This window comes from Bos javanicus, chromosome 8, assembly GCF_032452875.1.
Source record: "Bos javanicus breed banteng chromosome 8, ARS-OSU_banteng_1.0, whole genome shotgun sequence".
Classification (NCBI taxonomy): domain Eukaryota; kingdom Metazoa; phylum Chordata; class Mammalia; order Artiodactyla; family Bovidae; genus Bos; species Bos javanicus.
The window spans coordinates 59,966,722-59,987,218 of record NC_083875.1 but is presented as its reverse complement, the minus strand read 5'-3'; the positions used below and the strand labels follow the sequence as shown (position 1 = coordinate 59,987,218).

The window sequence follows — 20,497 nt, the reverse complement described above, 5'->3', positions numbered from 1 at the left end:
GGGTATATATTAACTTCAAGACAATAAATGTGAAAATATTATCAAAAGAATAAGTCACTGACATTATCTGACAAGTATTTCATAAGTCATCATAAGAAATGGTTAATAAGAAACTAAATGACTTGAAAAGAATGCTTTTAGAGTGGACTCTTTAATGAGCACCATTCTAGACTTTACTTTGCACATACCCAAGCTCGGTGTTAGAGGGAAGAGAACGGAAAACAGAATGCCCTGAAGGGAGAAGGGCTGACAAAAGACACAGCAATAAAACAACTAGAAACAACTTCAAACAGCATTAAATGTAAAAAGCATTAAATGGTTTTTAAAATCAGACTCACCAAAAGGCAACTCAAATCTTGTATCAAGCAAAATTTTATGGGGAGTTGGGTTTTTAGTTCCACAGATTTCATCATCTTTCATTAATGTCTCTGCCTCCAACGTGGACCATTCCCCAGGCCCTTCCTAGAAAACAGAGATCTAAGATTAAACTTCACTCTTTCAGAACTCCCTCTCATTTAAAGGCCCAAGTGTTTTCCTCTCATTTTCCCTGTCAGAGAGCTTCTGAGAGCCACTCACATATCCTAATGAGGCAAACACACCAGAGTCTCACCACCCTGCCTCTGCTTCTGTCCCCCCTCTCTGGTGGGAAGGCAGTTTTCACTGTACTCAGCTTTCTGCCAGCCCACCAAGGATAGAATTTCCAGAGCACTAAACTCAAAAACAAGGCATCCCCATGGATCAATATTTAATGTGTACTATTCTTAATGACTATATCACTTAATGCATCACTACTTCTAATTGCTAAAGAGCCAGTAACATCACTAGTTAAGCTGACCTGAACTGGGGCCACAGTGAAAATATTCGAAGTTAGTGACGTAGGAAATGATACTGAGTTACATTCTCATCTGGTAAAGTACGGCAGAAATTCAGTGTTGAAAACACTGTATGAAGTCAAGTGTGAATACCAATTGCCAAACTTGTAGTTCCTTTAACTCTATTAGGGCTATAAGTAGAAGAAGGAAGACTGAAATCAGGTCCCTAGGATCGGTGACTCAAAGAGCTGGCTAACAAAGTTTGATGGGACTCTTAGAACAGTGTCTTCGAGGAAATTCAGAAGCCACAGTTTTCCTAGATTTGACCAATCTCTCGCTCTCTCACTCTCACATAAACACACACACACTCTCTCTCTCCTTTTCCCCTTCCCTTGCACTCCCCTCCTTCACCCTGCCGATCCCACACACATCCCCACCACCATGCACAGAGTACACAGAGGGGCGAACTACCTGACAAGGCTAAAAAGGTACTCTGGCATCCCTGAGTTCAGTCACAGGGCAGAGGGAAGGCCAGACTTAAATAAAATCTCCTGTACCTCTGGGTGACATTAGGAATTAGCAGGTATTATGTCCTCTGGTTAGAAACGGGACAGAAAAATCTGAAATATATGGATGAACATTAGCTGAATGGAGCTACGGTGAGGAGAAGCAAGGGCTAGAGCCATACCTCCAAAGGGGCAATGCACTGACTGACCTCATCCGACTGACGAATCGTCTTCAGTGCAATCCACACAGTCCCCACCATGGTGTCCCAGATCAGTCCTTTGTTCCATACTTCCACACTGAGACCCAGGTCCAGGCGACTAATCTCACTAAAGGAAAGGAGAAAGCCCTTTTTTAGAAAACCAGGTAATATAAAAGAAATAGTGATATCTGTTCTGCTAAACCTCATCAGGAAAAAATCAAAATGTCCCAGATGTTTCAACCACTCTCTATGTCCCTGGACACATACGTAGGTATGCACAGAAAGTTTCCTCTGTCAATCTGTCTCTTCTCCCTTGGAGCTACAATCATGGGTAGACTAACACAGTTTCACAAGAAGAATGAGAGCATTACTGCCAGCAGTGTCTGCATACAGTCTCTGAACTTAAGCAATAATTTCATATGTTTTACTATAATACTAGCACTGCCCCCAAGTTATACCTGTGGACAAAATGTGGTCCACTGGAGAAGGGAATGGCAAACCACTTCAGTATTCTTGCCTTGAGAACCTCATGAACAGTATGAAAAGGCAAAAAGACTGGACACTGAAAGATGGACTCGCCCAGTTGGTAGGTGCCCAATATGCTACTGGAGATCAGTAAAGAAATAACTCCAGAAAGAATGAAGAGATGGATCCAAACCAAAAACCACACCCAGTTGTGGATGTGACTGGTGATAGAAGCAAAGCCCGATGAACCTGGATATTGCTCTTTACAATAAGGAACCTAGAATGTTAGGTCCATGAACAAGGCAAACTGGAAGTGGTCAAACAGGAAGTGTCAAGAATGAACATCAACACTTTAGGAATCAGCAAACTAAAATGGACTGGAATAGGTGAATTTAACTCATGACCATTATATCTACTACTGTGGGCAAGAATCCCTTAGAAGAAATGGAGTGGCCATCATAGTCAACAAAAAAGTCTGAAATGCAGGACTTGGATGTAATCTCAAAAATAACAGAATGATCTCTGTTTGTTTCCAAGGAAAACCATTCAATATCACAGTAATCCAAGTCTGTGACCTGACCAGTAATTCTGAAGAAGCTGAAGTTGAATGGTTCTATGAAGACCTACAAGACCTTCTAGAACTAACACCCAAAAAAGATGTCCTTTTCATTATAGGGGACTGGAATGCAAAAGTAAGAAGTCAAGAAACAGCTGGAGTAACAGGCAAATTTGGCCTTGGAGTACAGAATGAAGCAGGGCAAAGGCTAACAGAGTTTTGCCAAGAGTACACACTGGTCACAGCAAACACCCTCTTTCAACAACACAAGAGAAGACTCTACACATGGAGATCACCAGATGGTCAATATCAAAATCAGATTGATTATATTCTTTGCAACCAAAGATGGAGAAGCTCTATAAAGTCAGCAAAAACAAGACCGGGAGCTGACTGTGGCTCAGATCATGAACTTTTTATTGCCAAACTCAGACTTAAATTGAAGAAAGTAGGGAAAACCACTAGACCATTCAGGTATGACCTAAATCAAATCCCTTACGATTATACAGTAGAAGTGAGAAATAGATTCAAGGGATTAGATCTGATAGACAGAGTGCCTGATGAACTACGGATGGAGGTTCGTGACATTGTACAAGAGACAGGGATCAAGACCATCCCCAAGAAAAAGAAATGCAAAAAAGCAAAATGGCTGTCTGAGGAGGCCCTACAAATAGCCGTGAAAAGAAGAGAAGCAAAAAGCAAATACCCATTTGAACACAGAGTTCCAAAGAATAGCAAGGAGAGATAAGAAAGCCTTTCCTCAGCAATCAGTGCAAAGAAATAGAGGAAAACAATAGAATGGGAAAGACCAGAGATCTCTTCAAGAAAATCAGAGATACCAACAGAACATTTCATGCAAAGATGGGCACAATAAAGGACAGAAATGGTAGGGACCTAACAGAAGCAGAAGATATTAAGAAGAGGGGTCAAGAATACACAGAAGAACAAAAAATACAAAATAGATCTTCACGACCCAGATAATCACGATGGTGTGATCACTCACCTAGGGCCAGACATCCTGGAATGCAAAGTCAAGTGGGCCTGAGGAAGCATCACTACAAACAAAGCTAGTGGACATGATGGCATTCCAGTTGAGCTATTTCAAATCCTAAAAGATAATGCTGTGAAAGCGCTGCACTCAATATGTCAGCAAATTTGGAAAACTCAGCAGTGGCCACAGGACTGGAAAAGGTCAGTTTTCATTCCAATCCCAAAGAAAGGCAATGCCAAAGAATGCTCAAACTACCGCACAATTGCACTCATCTCACATGCTAGTAAAGTAATACTCAAAATTCTCCAAGCCAGGCTTCAACAGCATGTGAACCATGAACTTCCAGATGTCCAAGCTGGATTTAGAAAAGGCAGAGGAACCAGAGATCAAATTGCCAACATCCGCTGGATCATCGAAAAAGCAAGAGAGTTCCAGAAAAACATCTGTTTCTGCTTTATTGACTATGCCAAAGCCTTTGACTGTGTGGATCACAACAAACTGAGGGAAATTCTTCAAGAGATGGGAATACCAGACCACTTGACCTGCCTCTTGAGAAATTTGTATGACAGTCAGGAAGCAACAGTTAGAACTGGACATGGAACAACAGACTGCTTCCAAATAGGGAAAGGAGTACATCAAGGTGGCATATTGTCACCCTGCTTATTTAACTTATATGCAGAGTACATCATGAGAAATGCTGGGCTAGATGAAGCATAAGCTGGAATCAAGATTGCTGGGGGAAATATCAATAACCTCAGATATGCAGATGACACCATTCTTATGGCTGAAAGAGAAGAAAAACTAAAGAGCCTCATGATGAAAGTGAAAGAGCAGAGTGGAAAAGTTTGCTTAAAACTCAACATTCAGAAAACTAAGATCATGGCCTCTGGTCCCATCACTTCATGGCACATAGATGGGGAAACAATGGAAACAGTGACAGACTTTATTTTGGGGGCTCCAAAATCACTGCAGATGGTGACTGCAGCCATGAAATTAAAAGACGCTTACTCCTTGGTAGAAAATTTATGACCAACCTTGACAGCATATTAAAAAGCAGAGACATTACTTTGCCAAAAAAGGTCCGTCTAGGCAAAGCTATGGTTTTTCCAGTAGTCATGTATGGATGTGAGAGTTGGACTATAAAGAAAGCTGAGCGCTGAAGAATTGATCCTTTTGAACTGTAACGATGGAAAAGACTCTTGAGAGTTCTTTGGGCTGCAAGGAGATCCAACCAGTCCCTCCTAAAGGAAATCAGTCCTGAATATTCATTGGAAGGACTGATGCTGAAGCTGAAACTCCAATACTTTGGCCACCTGATATGAAGAAATGACTCATTGGAAAAGACCCTGATGCTGAGAAAGACTGAAGGTGGGAGAAGGGGACAACAGAGGATGAGATGGTTGGATTGCATCACCGACTCAATGGATATGAATTTGAGTAAACTCCGGGAGTTGGTGATGGACAGGGAGGCCTGGCTTGCTGCAGTCCATGGGGTCGCAAAGAGTCGGATACGACTGAGTGACTGAACTGAACTGAACTGACAGGAATCTTTGAGGAAAAAGCGAGGCTTCTTTACCAGATATATGAACGGGAGTCGAAGAAAAAGTAAAAGGGCCCCTGAGAACATCTAATCTTGTTGGGAACATGGGGTGAGGCAAGTGAGGGATGCTAGAGTGTGCTAGTTCACACCACTCAGTCCCTGCAGAACTCAGTAGTCATTATCAGTTAAAGCAGGCACTGTTACTTATAAATGAAATGATCACAAGATAATAATAAACACAATGATTTTCCTATAATAATAACTAGGAAAAAATATTTGAAAAGAAACTAGAAAGAGCCAGACAACAACTAAGCAGAAGCAAGCGTCATATATGGAAGAATATCAGTTAGGAAGGGCTAACTCAAAAATAATTATGGACTTAGGATGAAACAAGCAAACCCTTATGTTAACGCTAAAAAACATTCTCTAGAAAGCTCCTATGGAAGCACAAATTTACTTGCAGGGAAATGTAAGAAAGATGAGAAAAGGCCAATTCCAGCAGGAAAAGCACAATGGAATTCTTAGAAAAACAACAGCTATTAATCACATGAAGTTTTGAGTCTGTGCTTGAGAGAGAGCTTGGCTTCCCTGTTGTAGTATTAAGATACATATTCTTAGATTCACTAGTTTGGGATGTGGCATTATAGCTGTAAAATTCATATCAAGCATGTTGAAGACAAGTAAAGCAGAGAAAATTTGCCCCTTTTATGTAAATACAACAGAATAGAAAAGAACTGAGTTCAATTTTTTCATTTAATGTAATTTCCCTGAGCATATACAATACATATGGATTGGTACTTTGGGAAAGACACACAATACAGGACCCAGTTCCTCTCTTGAGAAACTTCCAAGCTATCTGGAGAGCTATTCAAAACCATAAAGTAGGTGACTATACCCAGTTACTATGTTAGGGCATTCACCCTGGGGAAAGGTAGCTTTTGCACACCATTTCATTCAGCCTAATTAACTGATCAGCCTTGGAAAATAAATGTAACAATCCCAAATCTTTTGAATATAAAAAAGAAAAATTACTTAGGGATATATATAATATCCTCAAAGAAAGTCCTAAATAGCATCTCAAGTGTGTGAAAAGTTGGTGTCAGTCACTCAGTTGTGTCTGACTTTTTGCTACCCCATGGACTATAGCCCACCAGGCTCTCCTGTCCATGGGATTTCCCAGGCAAGAATATTGGAGTGGTTAGCCATTCCCTTCTCCAGGGGATCTTCCTGATCCAGGGATCGAACCCGTGTCTCCTGCATCGCAGGCAGATTCTTTACCATCTGAGCCACCAGGGAAACCCCATCTCAAGCCAACAGCTAAAAAAAAAAATAGCCAGAGGTCTTTACAGCTTGACTTGGAGCAGATGAAAAAGAAAATCTATTCTTCAGGGAACTCTGGGGAATAAGGCCCAAACAAAGATATCTTCTATAAGAAGCCTCTTATCTACATCTGCTCAGATGGCTCAACTAAGAGAAGTCTGAGAGCTCTGTTTTGCCTCATCCCCAGTGCTGTGGGGAAGCTTCTTCTCTCTACAATACTCAATTGACAGTGTATGTACATATATGTATACAGGATCCTGGGCTAGGCAAATTCATAATAAGTGAAGATGCCCTCCTTGCCCTTAAGGAATGAACAGTCTACTCCTGGAAATAAGATAAATACTAAAGATAAATGAAAAACACCAAAATGAACATTAGATACTATCATATAATATATCAGGGAGAAAAAAAGAAAAGGAGAAAGGGAGACAAGTGACCAGCAATGGAGTTGCCAGTGACAGAAGAGCAGGATAGGAGGAGTAAGGAACAGGCGCAGAAAGGTGGGTAACATAGCTAATAAAACCCATGTAAAGGAGAGGGGAGAAAATTCACACAGTATCTCAAGGTGGGAGACAGAAGAAAAAGTCACACATATCACAGTAGGGCTGAAAGAGGAAGTGCTATGGGAAATCGGAAAATAAACAAGAATAATGCTACTATGCTGATGAGAGACTGCAGATGATTGTTATGTTTCACATGCTGGGAACAGTTATAATTTTAGTGATTACGACAGCCATAGGGAAGTCAAAAGAAAGAAGGATTGCTAGGTTTATATACCACAGCCAGAACTGTGGTATGGCAAACAAGGAAGAGACTTGAAAACACTGTTTATAGCTGACTTTGCATGAGTGAAGAAAGAAACACATGATCTCACTCTGATGTCAATACAACAGAGAGGGAATAAATGAGATTTATAATCTTGAAAGAGAGGCAACCAGTAAGAAATCTGACACTACTAGCTTTTCTGGAAGCCCCAGTTCTTCAGCTTCCAGGACACCACTATCTTGTTTCTCCTTCCTCTTCTCTGTTCTCTCCTTCTTAGTCCCCTTTGTCCCCTCTTTAAATACTGGTGCTCTCCAGGCCCTACCCTAGGCCCTTTTCTCACCCTACACATTCTCCCTAAGCTTTCTCATCTACGCCTATGGCTTCAACTAACCAAAATATTTCTCCAACCTAGGCTTCCTCCATGAGTAGCAGGTTCAAGTTTCTATCTTTTGTAATGTTCTTCCTACCTGTCCTGTAAGAACTTCAAATATAAGCTTGTTAGTAACTGATACAGTATGTCCTGTCCTATTGAGTACCACGCCACTTATCCAGTCATCCAAGACAAGTCTTGGTTCTACCTCCTTAATATCTTCCATCTATCCTTCTGTTACTGTCTTAGCCCAAACACTCATAATCTTAACCTTTAAGTACTATAATAAAGTTTCCTAAGTGGTACTATAAGCAGCAACATATTAAAAGCCTAGAGGATTAGAATATTCCCCCATAAAGAGAGTCATCCTATGTCTCAGATGCACTATAAAACTCACAATTTCACTTCAATCACAAATTTCACAGAAATTTTAATATATTTTCTTTTTGACCAACTTGTGCCCACCTTCCCCCAAAATAAGTATAACCTTGTGAGAGAGTAGACCTTTATAGATAAGGAAATTGACACTCAGAGAAGCTAAGTGATTGGCTCAGTCTTTCAGAAATGATAGCCTATATTTTACTTTCCTTTCCTAGATCAGAAAAAAAAATTGCTTAAATTTAAGAGGAAAAAAGGAAATAGCAAGTTTTTAAAGTCACAATCATAATATACTAAATTCTGTGTCATATGCAAGCAATTCAACTAACATTTACTCATTTTTATTATTAATTAGATGAAGGTAAAATATTTTACTCCATAAAACAAAAAGGATTAAAAGCACATGTCCTTATCTTCAAAAGCAGGTGACTTAAGCGGGGAGGCTCCAAATGGAGGAGATATGTGTGTATTATGGCTGATTTGTGTTATTGTACAGCCAGAACCAACAAAAGATTGTAAAGCAATTTTCCTCCAATTAAAAAATAAATTAAAAAAAAATAAAGACAGCAGTTTAAATAGAGTATTTTAAAAAAGCAGGTGACTTAGAAATGCAAACACAGGCCTCACATGCATAACCACATTCCTTCAAGGAGTCTTCTGAGAACTGAAAAAACATTAAGTTAGGTTTAATATCATACTAAGTATGTTGTACTGCAGCTAATTCTGACTAGTAGGTAGATCTGACTAGGTATATTTTCACCCACATAAACTGAGAGTTTACTCGAATTCATAATTCATTTCTGAAAATATATTATAAATCTGGGAGGGAACAAAACTGCAGATCACTTTACTGTAGTAGGTGTGTGTACCTACTACATACCTCACTGGTTCAGGATAGGGAACACATGTATACCTGTGGCGGATTCATTTTGATATTTGGCAAAACTAATACAATTATGTAAAGTTTAAAAATAAAATAAAATTAGAAAAAAAAAATCTAAAATTAAATGAAAAAAAAAAATAAAAAAAAGAATACTTAACATGCTATTAAAATGTTTTTGAATATTTAATATGTTTTATAAATCTTATATATACACAAAATCTTTAGCCTCTACTTGTTTAATCCAATGTGATTAACTTGGAAATATTATCAAATATTGTAGGCATGCTGCTACTGCAAAGTACTTACAACATAAAATCTTGTTCCCAGGAAGGTTGATCGCCACGAACTGCTACAGTTGTACTCTTCACATTTTGCACTTTCAGGGTCACATATGTGTTAAATTTGTCTTTGAAAAAAAGGCAAAACAAAGATATAATACTTAGTGCTCAGATGGTTATCCAATCTCACAAAGTCCTTGGAATTAAATAATGTCCAAATTATAGTATTACATGTAAGAAAAAACTGAAATTATATATTCTACAATATAGTATCATTTTAAACACAGAGGTACAAAAAAATTATAAAACACATACTATTCTCAAAAGCATAAGCTATAATAGTGTTTTTCAAATTTAAGGACTCTACTTTATCCTTTTCCAACAGACACACATGCACACACATATAAACAAAAACGAAAGCTTTATGAAATGCAAGATGTGATACCTTGGTATTTTCTATTCTAATTAAATTAAAATATTAATCATAACCACATAGGTTGACTTTATAGCCCACTTGAAGTTTGAAAATATAATAATCTAATTGATCTTACAGAAAAGACATTATGCAAATTAACATATAAAGAAGTAAGTACCACAGAGAAAAAGTGCTAAAAGAAGGCAGAAGAGGAAACAGTTACCTCTAGTTGTTTACAGTGACAAACACAGAGGAAAAACCCTCATAAAGGAAATGGATTTCAAGCTCAATCTATTCACCTTGGCCTAGAGCACAACTTACATAAAAAGAAATATTATTACAGATTAGAGAAAATGAAATTCTCTAACCTGAGAGTATAAATTGAGTACCAAACAAAGGTAGGTGGCCTGGATCTCAAAACTCAGAAATCTGACCTAACACAGCACATTTTGTTACTTCCTTTGTATCAGCCATGATTAGAGACACCGAATTGAGAGTTCACTTTTCTATGTAATAAGTTAATAATAACTTTATAAAATGAAAAAAAAAAAAGACTATCATTTTTGACTCACCAAATTGTCAAAGATCACTTAAAGCAACTATCAATGTTAGAGGTGTAAGAAAATGGGCACTGTCATGTACTTCTATTAGAAGGCAAATCTTTCTCTTAAGCATCATAAAAAACTATGGCATTTTATACCCATAATTATAACTACAGTTATATCAAAGGTATATGAGGATACAAGCCCACCCACGTGAGGGAATTTCCATCCATATTTGGTAGTAGCAATGCAGTATACCAATGAGCTGTTTTCTAGCATAGGATTTTGTACTCCATTCCCCATATTCAACCATATAGCTGGCCAGACCAAAAGGAGATGCCACCCAAAAGCAGCCAGTCAATTAATGAGCTAACCAGAAGCTGAGACCAATATGATTCCCTCGCAAAATATTTTCAATAGAGAAAACAGAGAAATAGTGACAAATGATTGAAGAAGCTCAAAGGAGAGGCACATAAATTCCATTGGAGTAGCTATTATGGGGTATATGCAAGGCAGGTAAGCATAAAAAACCTGCTTGAAGAGAAAGGAGAGCAAAAAAGCTTTTCAGAAAGAGAAGTCCTAACCTGCAGCCACTGGAGAGAGCAGTAGGCTCAGAAACTCCTTTAGTTTCTGTTGCATCCAGGTTTGGTCTTTCAGATTTTTCTTGGGTTCCCAGTATGTTCTTTTCCCCCATAATCCACAGTACTCTCCTTCTGGCCCCAGCAGTAATCAGAGTAAGTCTTTGTAACTAACTTGATATTCAGTTAAGAAAATGTGTATTAAAATAAGGAGATACCCTTTTCACCTTCACATGAGCAAAGATTAAAAAATTTCATGCTATTTAATGTTGGTAAGGATTTGGGAAAATAAACACTCATATACTTTTGGCCTGATTAAAAGCTAGCAAACCTTTCAGAGGCACACTTTGGCAGCAGCTACTAAATTTGTTTAAAATACATACTTTTGGCCCAGCAATTCTCTACTTTTGGATTCCAGCATACAGATACATTTTCAAAAGCAGGCAATAATAAATGCATTAAGAAGATGTATTGCTTATGGCAAAAAAATTGAAATGACCTGAATATTCAATCAGGGACCTAGGGTACAACAACATTCTGTGTACTTTTACAATAGTTTCTTGTTGGTTATCTGTTTTAAATATAACAGTCTGTGTACAACATTTTGAAAGAAAGAACCAGATATATGTATACACACACATACACAAGAAAAAACTTTTATGATGTGTTGTTGGAAAAAAAGCAGATGTATATATACACACATGTACACAAGAAAAAACTTTTATGATGTGTTGTTGGAAAAAAAGCTACATGTGTAGCTGATTCATTAGTGTATACATGCACATACACAGAAAAAGTCTGAAAAGGTGTATAAAAACCTCAAAACAGTTACTTCTGAGAAGTAGAACTAAGTTGGCCAATATGTAAAGAGACTAACTTTTCACTAGATTGATAGAGATTTCTTTGATGTTTTATAAAAGCATAGTTTTTTTTCTTCAACTTTTTGAGGTATAACTGGCAATTTAAAATTGTATATATTTAAGGTGTACAATCTAATGATTTTGTATATGTATACAAAGTGAAATAATCACCATAATCAAGAATATTCACATTCCTCACCACCTTATAATTACCATTTCCTCTGTTTGTGTGAGAGTTGAGAACACTTGAGATCTACCCTCTTAGCAATTTGAAGTATATAATATTTGTTAAACACAGACACATTATTGTACATCAGATTTTCAGAAATTATTCATTTGGTATAACTTTGCACCCCCTTGACCAACATCTTTCCATACTGACTTTTTAATTAATTTAATGAACTTAGTGCGTTTAACTAATTTAACCAATGAATCAAATGACATTTACGTTTTTTTGAAAGAATGTTTTTAAATCATAGCAAGTATGGGGAGAAGTACGTAAGAATTAAAGGCTGGCCTTACCTGGTGAACCCTGGAATTTGGCTCTTTTAACTGCAAGAGAAAAAAAGAGGACACCATGAAGAATTCCTGCAAATTAATTTATTTAACCAGCATTTCTTTAGTAAATTAGTATGTGCCAAGATTAGAGTTAGGACTAGATTTTTAAGTCTAAGTCATTAGAGAAAAAAAGCTGAGACTTCTAATCAAAACTTGAATGCCAGAAGGGTCCTTAAAAGTCATCCAATCTAATCTTATACTCCAAGAAAACATCTTTTTGTTTTGTTTCAAACTAGTTTATTTAGGGGTTCCATTTTCACTCCTCAATAGATTTTATGTATTTCTTATATGCTTCTTCACTCATTAGTTCATCTAGTTCTGATGGGTTACTGAATGTCATCTTCATCAGCCAACTATCTTGATAACAAGATTTGTTGACAAGTCCTGGATTTTCTGCTAGAGCTTTATTAACTTCAGTTACTTCTCCTGATAGAGGAGAATAGAGTTCACTAGCAGCTTTCACACTTTTCAAAGCACCAAACTCTTCTTGTTTGTCAATTTTGTCCCAACTTCAGGCAGACTACAGTAAACATCTCCCAAAGCCTCCTGTGCAAAATTGCTGATTCCCACTGTTACAACACCGTTTTCTGTTGTTACCCATTCGTGTTATTATTCTGTGAATTTCCAGACCCAACAGCTGAGTGGGACTGGTGCGCAGTGCCTGCTCGAAGTCCCCAGGGCCACGGCGAGCAGGGCGCGTTCGGTGCCGACTGTGGCCCACACGCTCAGGCACCCCTCGGAGTGCCATGTTCGCAGGGGTGCAGAGTGTCTCCTCGCAGCACCTAGAGCACCCCAGCCAGTGGGGATGGGGCAAGGCCAAGAAGACATCTCTTACAGCCTCTGACAAAGAGGTCAAGAGAACTAAATTATTCCTACGGCAGGCACCCAAATTCATGTCAGATGAACTTTCTAAGATTTAAATTATTCATATTCTTTATTTAAAACCCATCATAGGAACTCCTCCATTCCATTCATGCCAAAATAAGAGCTAATAGGCTAAATCTGGGACAAGTTTTAAACAAGAGTGAAAAGTAACTTTTTTCTGGGAATAAGCAGATATCAAAAGAATTCCTGTTCAAATAAAAGCTATCCAAACTAGAAGAGAAGAGGTAAAACTGTCATTATATGCAGATAACATGATACTATATATCAAAAACCCTTAAGGCTCAACACAAAAACCCAGGATAGAAGATTAACATACAGAAACTGGCTGCATTTCTTTTCACTAACAATGAAATATCAGACAGGGAAAGTAAAAACACAATCCCTTTTAAAATCGCATCCAAAAAAAAAAAAAATACTTAAGGTACTTCCCTGGTGGTCCAGTGGCTAAAGACTCCATGCTCCCAATGCAGGGGGGCCAGGGGGCCAGCTTTGATCCCTGGTCAATGAACTAGATCCCATACGCTGCAATTAAGAGTTCATATGCCAAAACTAAGACCCAGTGCAGCCAAATAAATAAATATTTTTTAAAAACAAAACTTAAGATACTGGATGCTTAGGGCTGGTGCACTGGGATGACCCAGAGGGATGGTACGGGGACGGAGGAGGGAGGAGGGTTCAGGATGGGGAACACGTGTATACCTGTGGCGGATTCATGTTGATATATGGCAAAACCAATACAATATTGTATAGGTAAAAAGTAAAAAAAAAAAAAAAAGAGTAAACTTCACCAAGGAGAGGAAAGGCTTATAGGTAGAGAAGTATAAAACACTTACAAAGGAAACTGAAGATGATTTACAGAAATGGAAAGATACCTTATGCTCTTGGATTGGAAGAATCAATATTGTTAATATGGCCATACTACCTTAAAGCAATCTTCAGGTTTAATGGAATCCCTATCAAATTACCCATGGCTTTTTCCACAGAACTAGAACAAATAATCCTAAAATTTATATGGAATTATAAAAGACGAAGAATTGCCAAAGCAATTCTGAGAAAAAGAACAATGTAGGAGGCATAATCCTCCCAGACTTCAGACAATACTACAAAGCTACAATCAAAACGGTGTGGTATTGCCACAAAAACAGACGTGTGGATAAGTGGAATAGAGAGCCCAGAAAATAAACCTACATACCTACAGGCAAAGGAGACAAGAATATACAATGGAGAAAAGAGTTTCTTTGGCAACTGGTGTTGGGAAAGTTGGACAGCTGCATGTAAATCAATGACATTAGAACACTGCCTCACTCTACACAAAAATAAACTCAAAGTAGTTTAAAGACTTAAATATAAGTTTGATACCATAAAACTCCTAGAAGAGAACACAGGCAAAACATTCTCTGACATGAATCATACCAATGTTTTCTTAGGTCAGTCTCCTAAGGCAACAGAAGTAAAAGCAAAAAACAAACAAATGGGATGGAATCAAACTTATTAGCTTTTGTACAGCAAAAGAAATCATAAACAAAAAGACACCCTACAGAATGCGAGAAAATACTTGCAATTTTATGACCAACAAGGGTTTAATTACCAAAATATACAGAGTTCATACAACTCAATAACAAAAAACAAACACCACAATCAAAAAATGGGCCGAAGACTTTTTAAAGAGAGATTTCTCCAAAGGAGACAATGAGATGGCCAACAAGCACATGAAAAGATGCTCAACATCACTAATTATTAGAGAGGAATGTAAATCAGAACTAAAATAAAGTATCAGAATGGCCCTCACTAAAAAGTCTACAAACAACAAATGCTGGAGAAGTGCAGAGAAACAGGAACTCTTCTACATTGTTGGTGGGAGTGTAAACAGATGTAGTCACTATGGAGAACAGTGTGGGGGTTCCTTAAAAATCTAAAAACAGAGTTGCCATATGATCCTGCAATTCTACTCCTCGGCATATATTTGAAGAACTATAATTCAAAAGATAAATGCAAGAGCTGGTTTATTTTGCTATACAACAGAAATTAACACAACATTGTAAGGCGACTATACTCCAATAAAAATTAATTTTTAAAAAAGATACATGCACTCATATCCTCATAGCAGCACTATTTACAATACCAAAGACAGGGAAATACCCTAAATGTCCATCAACAGATGATGGGTAAAGATGTGGTTCAATACATACAATGAAATATTACTCAGCCATAAAAAGAATGAAATAATGCCATATGCAGCAACAAGGATGGAGTTTGAGATTGTCACACTAAGTGAAGTCAGAAAGAGAAAGACAAATACCATATGATACCACTTATACATGGAATCTAAAATATGACACTTGGAGAAGGCAATGGCACCCCACTCCAGTACTCTTGCCTGGAAAATCTCATGGACGGAGAAGCCTGGAAGGCTGCAGTCCATGGGGTCGCTAAGAGTCAGACACAACTGAGCAACTTCACTTTCACTTTTCACTTTCACACATTGGAGAAGGAAGTGGCAGCCCACTCCAGTGTTCTTGCCTGGAGAATCCCAGGGATGGGGAAGCCTGGTGGGCTGTCATCTACGGGGTCACACAGAGTCGGACACGACTGAAGTGACTTAGCAGCAGCAGCAAAATATGACACTAATGAACTTACCTATGAAACAGAGACTTACAGACATAGAGATCAGATCTGCGGGTGCCAAGGGGGGAGGTGGTGGTGATGGGATGAATTAGAAGTTTGGGATTAGCAGAAGCAAACAATTATATATAGAGAATGGATAAACAACAATGTCTTATTGTAGAGCACAGGAAACTATATTTAATATCCTGTGATAAACCATAAGGGAAAAGAGTATGAAAAAGATTGTATATGTATGTATAACTGAATCACTTTACTGTACTTCAGAAATTAACACAGCATTGTTAAGTCAACGATACTTCAATAAAATAAACTGTCTTTTAAAAAAGAGAGAGAGAGGGAGTGTTCCAGTCTAAATGATCACACAGAGCTTGGTTTCCAAAACATCAGTGGAGAACTGCCTAAGACAGAATCCCATGCTGGGACTGTAGCCTATCAGCTCTTAGGAAAGATCAAAGACCACACAAGCAGGAAAACTGCTAAACTCCAGAAAGCATCAACTATCTTTCTGTCAAAGAAGATTAAGCCTAAATGCCACAGGGGGGAAAAAAGATAAGGAAATCTTAAGACACAATGCTACTTAGGAAACTCAGAGTACAGATCTGCCATTATCCTTGTTCTGCATTACAACTAAAAGCTTCACCTTAGCTGACATGCAAGCCTTGCTTTTTCCAACAGATGGGTAATCCAGCACCTTTTACGAGGCCTTCTCTATTTTATTAGTGCCAAAATCTATTCCTTTTCATTCAAAGTATGTCTCCCACTGGACTCTCCCTTTTAGTCTTGTGTCAATTTCTCTTAATTATTCTTCAATTTCATTTAATTCACAACTTACTGTAAAAGCTACAGTAATCAAGACAGTGTGGCAGTACAAGGAAAATAGACACAGACCAATGGAATAAAATAGAAATATATCCAAGAATAGCACAAAATATACTGTGTAATGATATAAATTACAGTAAATAATTTATAAACACATATTATAAATGTAATATAAATATATTATATTTATATATTATATAAATAATATAATATTTATATCACATATATTTATATATAATATAAATATATATCACATATATAATATATATGTGTGATATATATGTTATATATCACATGATATATAACATATATCATATATCACATATATTTATAATATAAATAATATAAATATTATAAATAATATAATATAAATATAATATACGTGATATAAATAACACATATTATCCTTACTTCATGCCATATGTAAAACTTAACTTGAAATGAATCCTAATCAAAATTCTAGCAAGTTACTTTGTGGATACAGATAAACTGATTCTAAAGTTTATATGGAGAGGAAAAAGACTCAGAATAGCCAACTTAATATCAAAGTAAAAGAACAAATTTGGAGGACTGACACTACCCAACACTGACTTTTTATAAAGTTAATAGTATTCAAGACAATATAGTATTAAGAAAAGAAGAGACAAATCAATGGAACAGAATAGAGAGCTAGAAATAAGCTCATGAAAATGTAATCAACCAATCTTTAAACAAAGGAGCAAAGGCAATAAAACAGAGCAATGATAGTTTTTTCAATAAATGGGGCTAGGACAAATGGATATTAACATATAAAAAATGAATCTAGACAAAGACCTTCACGAGAGTTAATTCAAAACAGATCACAGACACAAAGTAAAACATAAAACTCCTAGAAAATAACATAGGAGAAAAAAATCTAGATAAATCTAGGGCATGTGATGGATTTTTTAGTTATAAGAGGAATAATTTATGAAAGAAATAACTGATAAGCTGGACTTCACTAAAATAAAAAACTGCTCTGTGAAAGACAATGTGTCAAGAGAATGAGAAAACAAGCTATAGACGTGTATTTTGCAAAAGACACATATGATAAAGGACTGTTATTCAAAATATATAAAAAAAACTCCAAACTAAGTAAGAAAACACACAATCTCATTTTAAAATGGGCAAAAGACCTTAACAGATACCTCACCAAAAAAGATACACCCATGGCAAGTAATCCTATGAAAAGATGTTCAACATCATATGTCATCAGGGAATTATAGATTGAAACAACTATGCACAAAATGGTGTTAAACAAAAAACAAATACTGCATTAAATGTACGAGGTGGCTATTTGTCCTCTGGGCTCCCTAGTATCAAAATACTCTCCCTCTTCTGAAGAAATCCTGAAAGAGGAGGGAAGCAGAACTTTACAACTCACGGCAAAAGTCAAAGGTGGGGGGCGGAGGGAGGGAATAAATAAATAAAAAAAATTAAAAAGAAGCGGGGCAGGGAAAAAAGAAGTCAAAGACAACAGATCAAGGTATAGCAATCACGTTCCCAACCTGAATCTTGAGGGGCTGAAACAGAGATGCATGGCTGGTTAGAGAAAGTTGCAGAAAAGTTAGGATTCCAGTAGAAGAGCTGCAGCTGCTGCTGCTAAGTTGCTTCAGTCGTGTGCGACCCCACAGACGGCAGCCCACCAGGCTCCCCCGTCCCTGGGATTCTCCAGGCAAGAACACTAGAATGGGTTGCCATTTACTTCTCCAATGCGTGAAAGTGAAAAGTGAAAGTGAAGTCACTTAGTCGTGTCCGGCTCATAGCGACCCCATGGACTGCAGCCTACCAGGCTCCTCCGTCCATGAGATTTTCCAGGCAAGAGTACTGGAGTGGGGTGCCATTGCCTTCTCCGGTTCATTATATAGACCCTTAGACAAAAAGCATAACTATCTTAGGCCTCAAGGTTTTCAGATAGAAATGAAAGCTACATTTGTTCTAGAAAATGAAGATTTTTGTCAGTCTAGTTTCTGCAAAATGAGGTTAAGAAGAGATAAAAGAAATGATGTAGAAGGACACTGAGACATAAAATATTCCAATTACCATTTAAAAATTAACTATTTTCATAAATTACAATGTTCTGATGATCAAGTTACATGCACCAGATTTCGGCAAAAACAACAGCATGGAAATTCACTTTTAAAGAAATATCAAATTGTGCTTGGTGTTACTTGAAAAATAAAATCCTCAGAATTCTGAAGGCCTAGTTTTACTAATTTATTCTGAATTTTTATATTAATGCCTAGAGAGTAACAAAGACTGTTTCAGCTGTCACTACTTTAACCTTAGAATATTATACTAAATTTGATATCCATTTTATTTTTTATTTGTAATAAAAATATATGTGCACACTTAAATATCAAATACTCTATAATGTTATAATGTTCCTGATACTTCAGTTAAAAAAAAAAAGAGCACCTGGGGTGGGGGTTGACTTCACTGCAAACAAGAAAAGATTAGGAGCCAACATACTAAATGAAACAAAATGAGTTCTCTGCTTTCCAGGATTCTTTAGCTGTTCTGACCAATTCTTTTCTCCAAAATGTACCTGCAGTTTTAAGCAAACCAATTTTTTAAAAATACATAAATAAATAAAATCAGGTGCTAAAACTGAGATACACGAGGGTTGAAATTATCTGATGAGGATTTTAAAACAGCCATCATAAAGATACTTCAATGAATAATTACGAACATATTTGTAATTGAACTAAATAAATGAAAAGCTGGAAACTCCTGGCAAAGAGTTTATAAAATAAAGTGACAGACTTTATTTTCTTGGGCTCCAAAATCACTGCAGATGGTGACTGCAGCCATGAAATTAAAAGATGCTTGCTCCTTGGAAGAAAAGTTATGACCAACCTAGACAGCATATTAAAAAGCAGAGACATTACTTTGCCAGCAAAGGTCCATCTAGTCAAAGCTATGGTTTTTCCAATAGTCATGTATGGATGTGAGAGCTGGACTATAAAGAAAACTAAGCGCCAAAGATTTGATGCTTTTGAATTCTGGTGTTGCAGAAGACTCTTGAGAGTCCCTTGGACAGCAAGGAGATCCAACCAGTCCATCCTAAAGGAAATCAGTCCTGAATATTCATTGGAAGGACTGATGCTGAAGCTGAGACTCCAATACTTTGGCCACCTGATGTGAAGAACTGACTCATTTAAAAAGACCCTGATGCTGGGAAAGATTGAAGATGGAAGGAGAAGGGAACAACAGAGGATCAGATGGTTGGATGGCATCACCAACTCAATGGACATGAGTTTGAGTAAACTCTGGGAGTTGGCAATGGACAGGGAGGCCTGGTGTGCTATAGTCCATGGGGTGGCAGAGAGTCAGACACAAATGAGCGACTGAATTGAACTTGGCAAGGAAATGAAAGATATAAAGAAGAACCAAGTGTCAGTTTTAGAACTAAAAACTATAGTAACCAAAATTTAAAAACTCAATGGATGACTTTAAAAGTAGTAAAGTTAACTCCTACCCCAGGTACTCTTTTTTTTTTGATTGAAGTATAGTTGATTTACAATGTTGTGTTAGTTTCTGGCGTACAGTGAAGTAATTAGGTTATATATATTTTCATATTCTTTTTCATGACAGGCTATTGTGTGTGTGTGTGTGAGCTCAGTCATGTCCAACTCTTTGAGATCCCATGGACTGTAACCAGCCAGGCTCCTCTGTTCATGGGATTTCCCAAGCAAGAATACTAGAGGGGGTTGCCATTTCCATACTGTTTTCCATAGCGACTGCACCAATTTACATTGCCACCAACAGTGCAGGAAGGTTTCCTTCTCTACACACCCTCTCCAGCATTTGCTATTTGTAGACTTTTTAATGATGGCCATTCTGACCAGTGTGAGGTGATACCTCATTGTAGTTTTAATTTGCATTTCTTTAATAATTAGTGATGTTGAGCATCTTTTCATGTGCCTGTCTTCTTTGGAGAAATGCCTCTTTAGGTCTTCTGCCTGTTTTTATTGTGTTGTTGGTTGATTGCTTTTGTTGTTTTTTTTAAACTAAGTTGTATTACCCATTTTATATTTTGGAAATTAAGGCCTTGTTGGTCACATCATTTGAAAGTGATGTTAAGACATAACAGACTGATCAACAAACTTGTCATCTGTCTACATATGAAGTTA

General features: G+C 37.3%; 1 protein-coding gene across 4 annotated transcripts in view; it reads right to left on the bottom strand.

Annotated features, from left to right (window-relative positions):
• UNC13B (unc-13 homolog B) overlaps positions 1 to 20,497 on the bottom strand; it is a 213,949-nt gene that overhangs the window by 158,981 nt on the left and 34,471 nt on the right. For all 4 annotated transcript variants that reach the window (XM_061426824.1, XM_061426825.1, XM_061426826.1 and 1 more), the window contains exons 2-5: positions 11,979 to 12,008; positions 9,090 to 9,189; positions 1,528 to 1,645; positions 339 to 462 (exon numbers count right to left, since the gene is read on the bottom strand). In XM_061426824.1, coding sequence (XP_061282808.1) covers positions 339 to 462; positions 1,528 to 1,645; positions 9,090 to 9,189; positions 11,979 to 12,008 — 372 coding nt within the window. The remainder of the gene's footprint in view (positions 1 to 338; positions 463 to 1,527; positions 1,646 to 9,089; positions 9,190 to 11,978; positions 12,009 to 20,497) is intronic.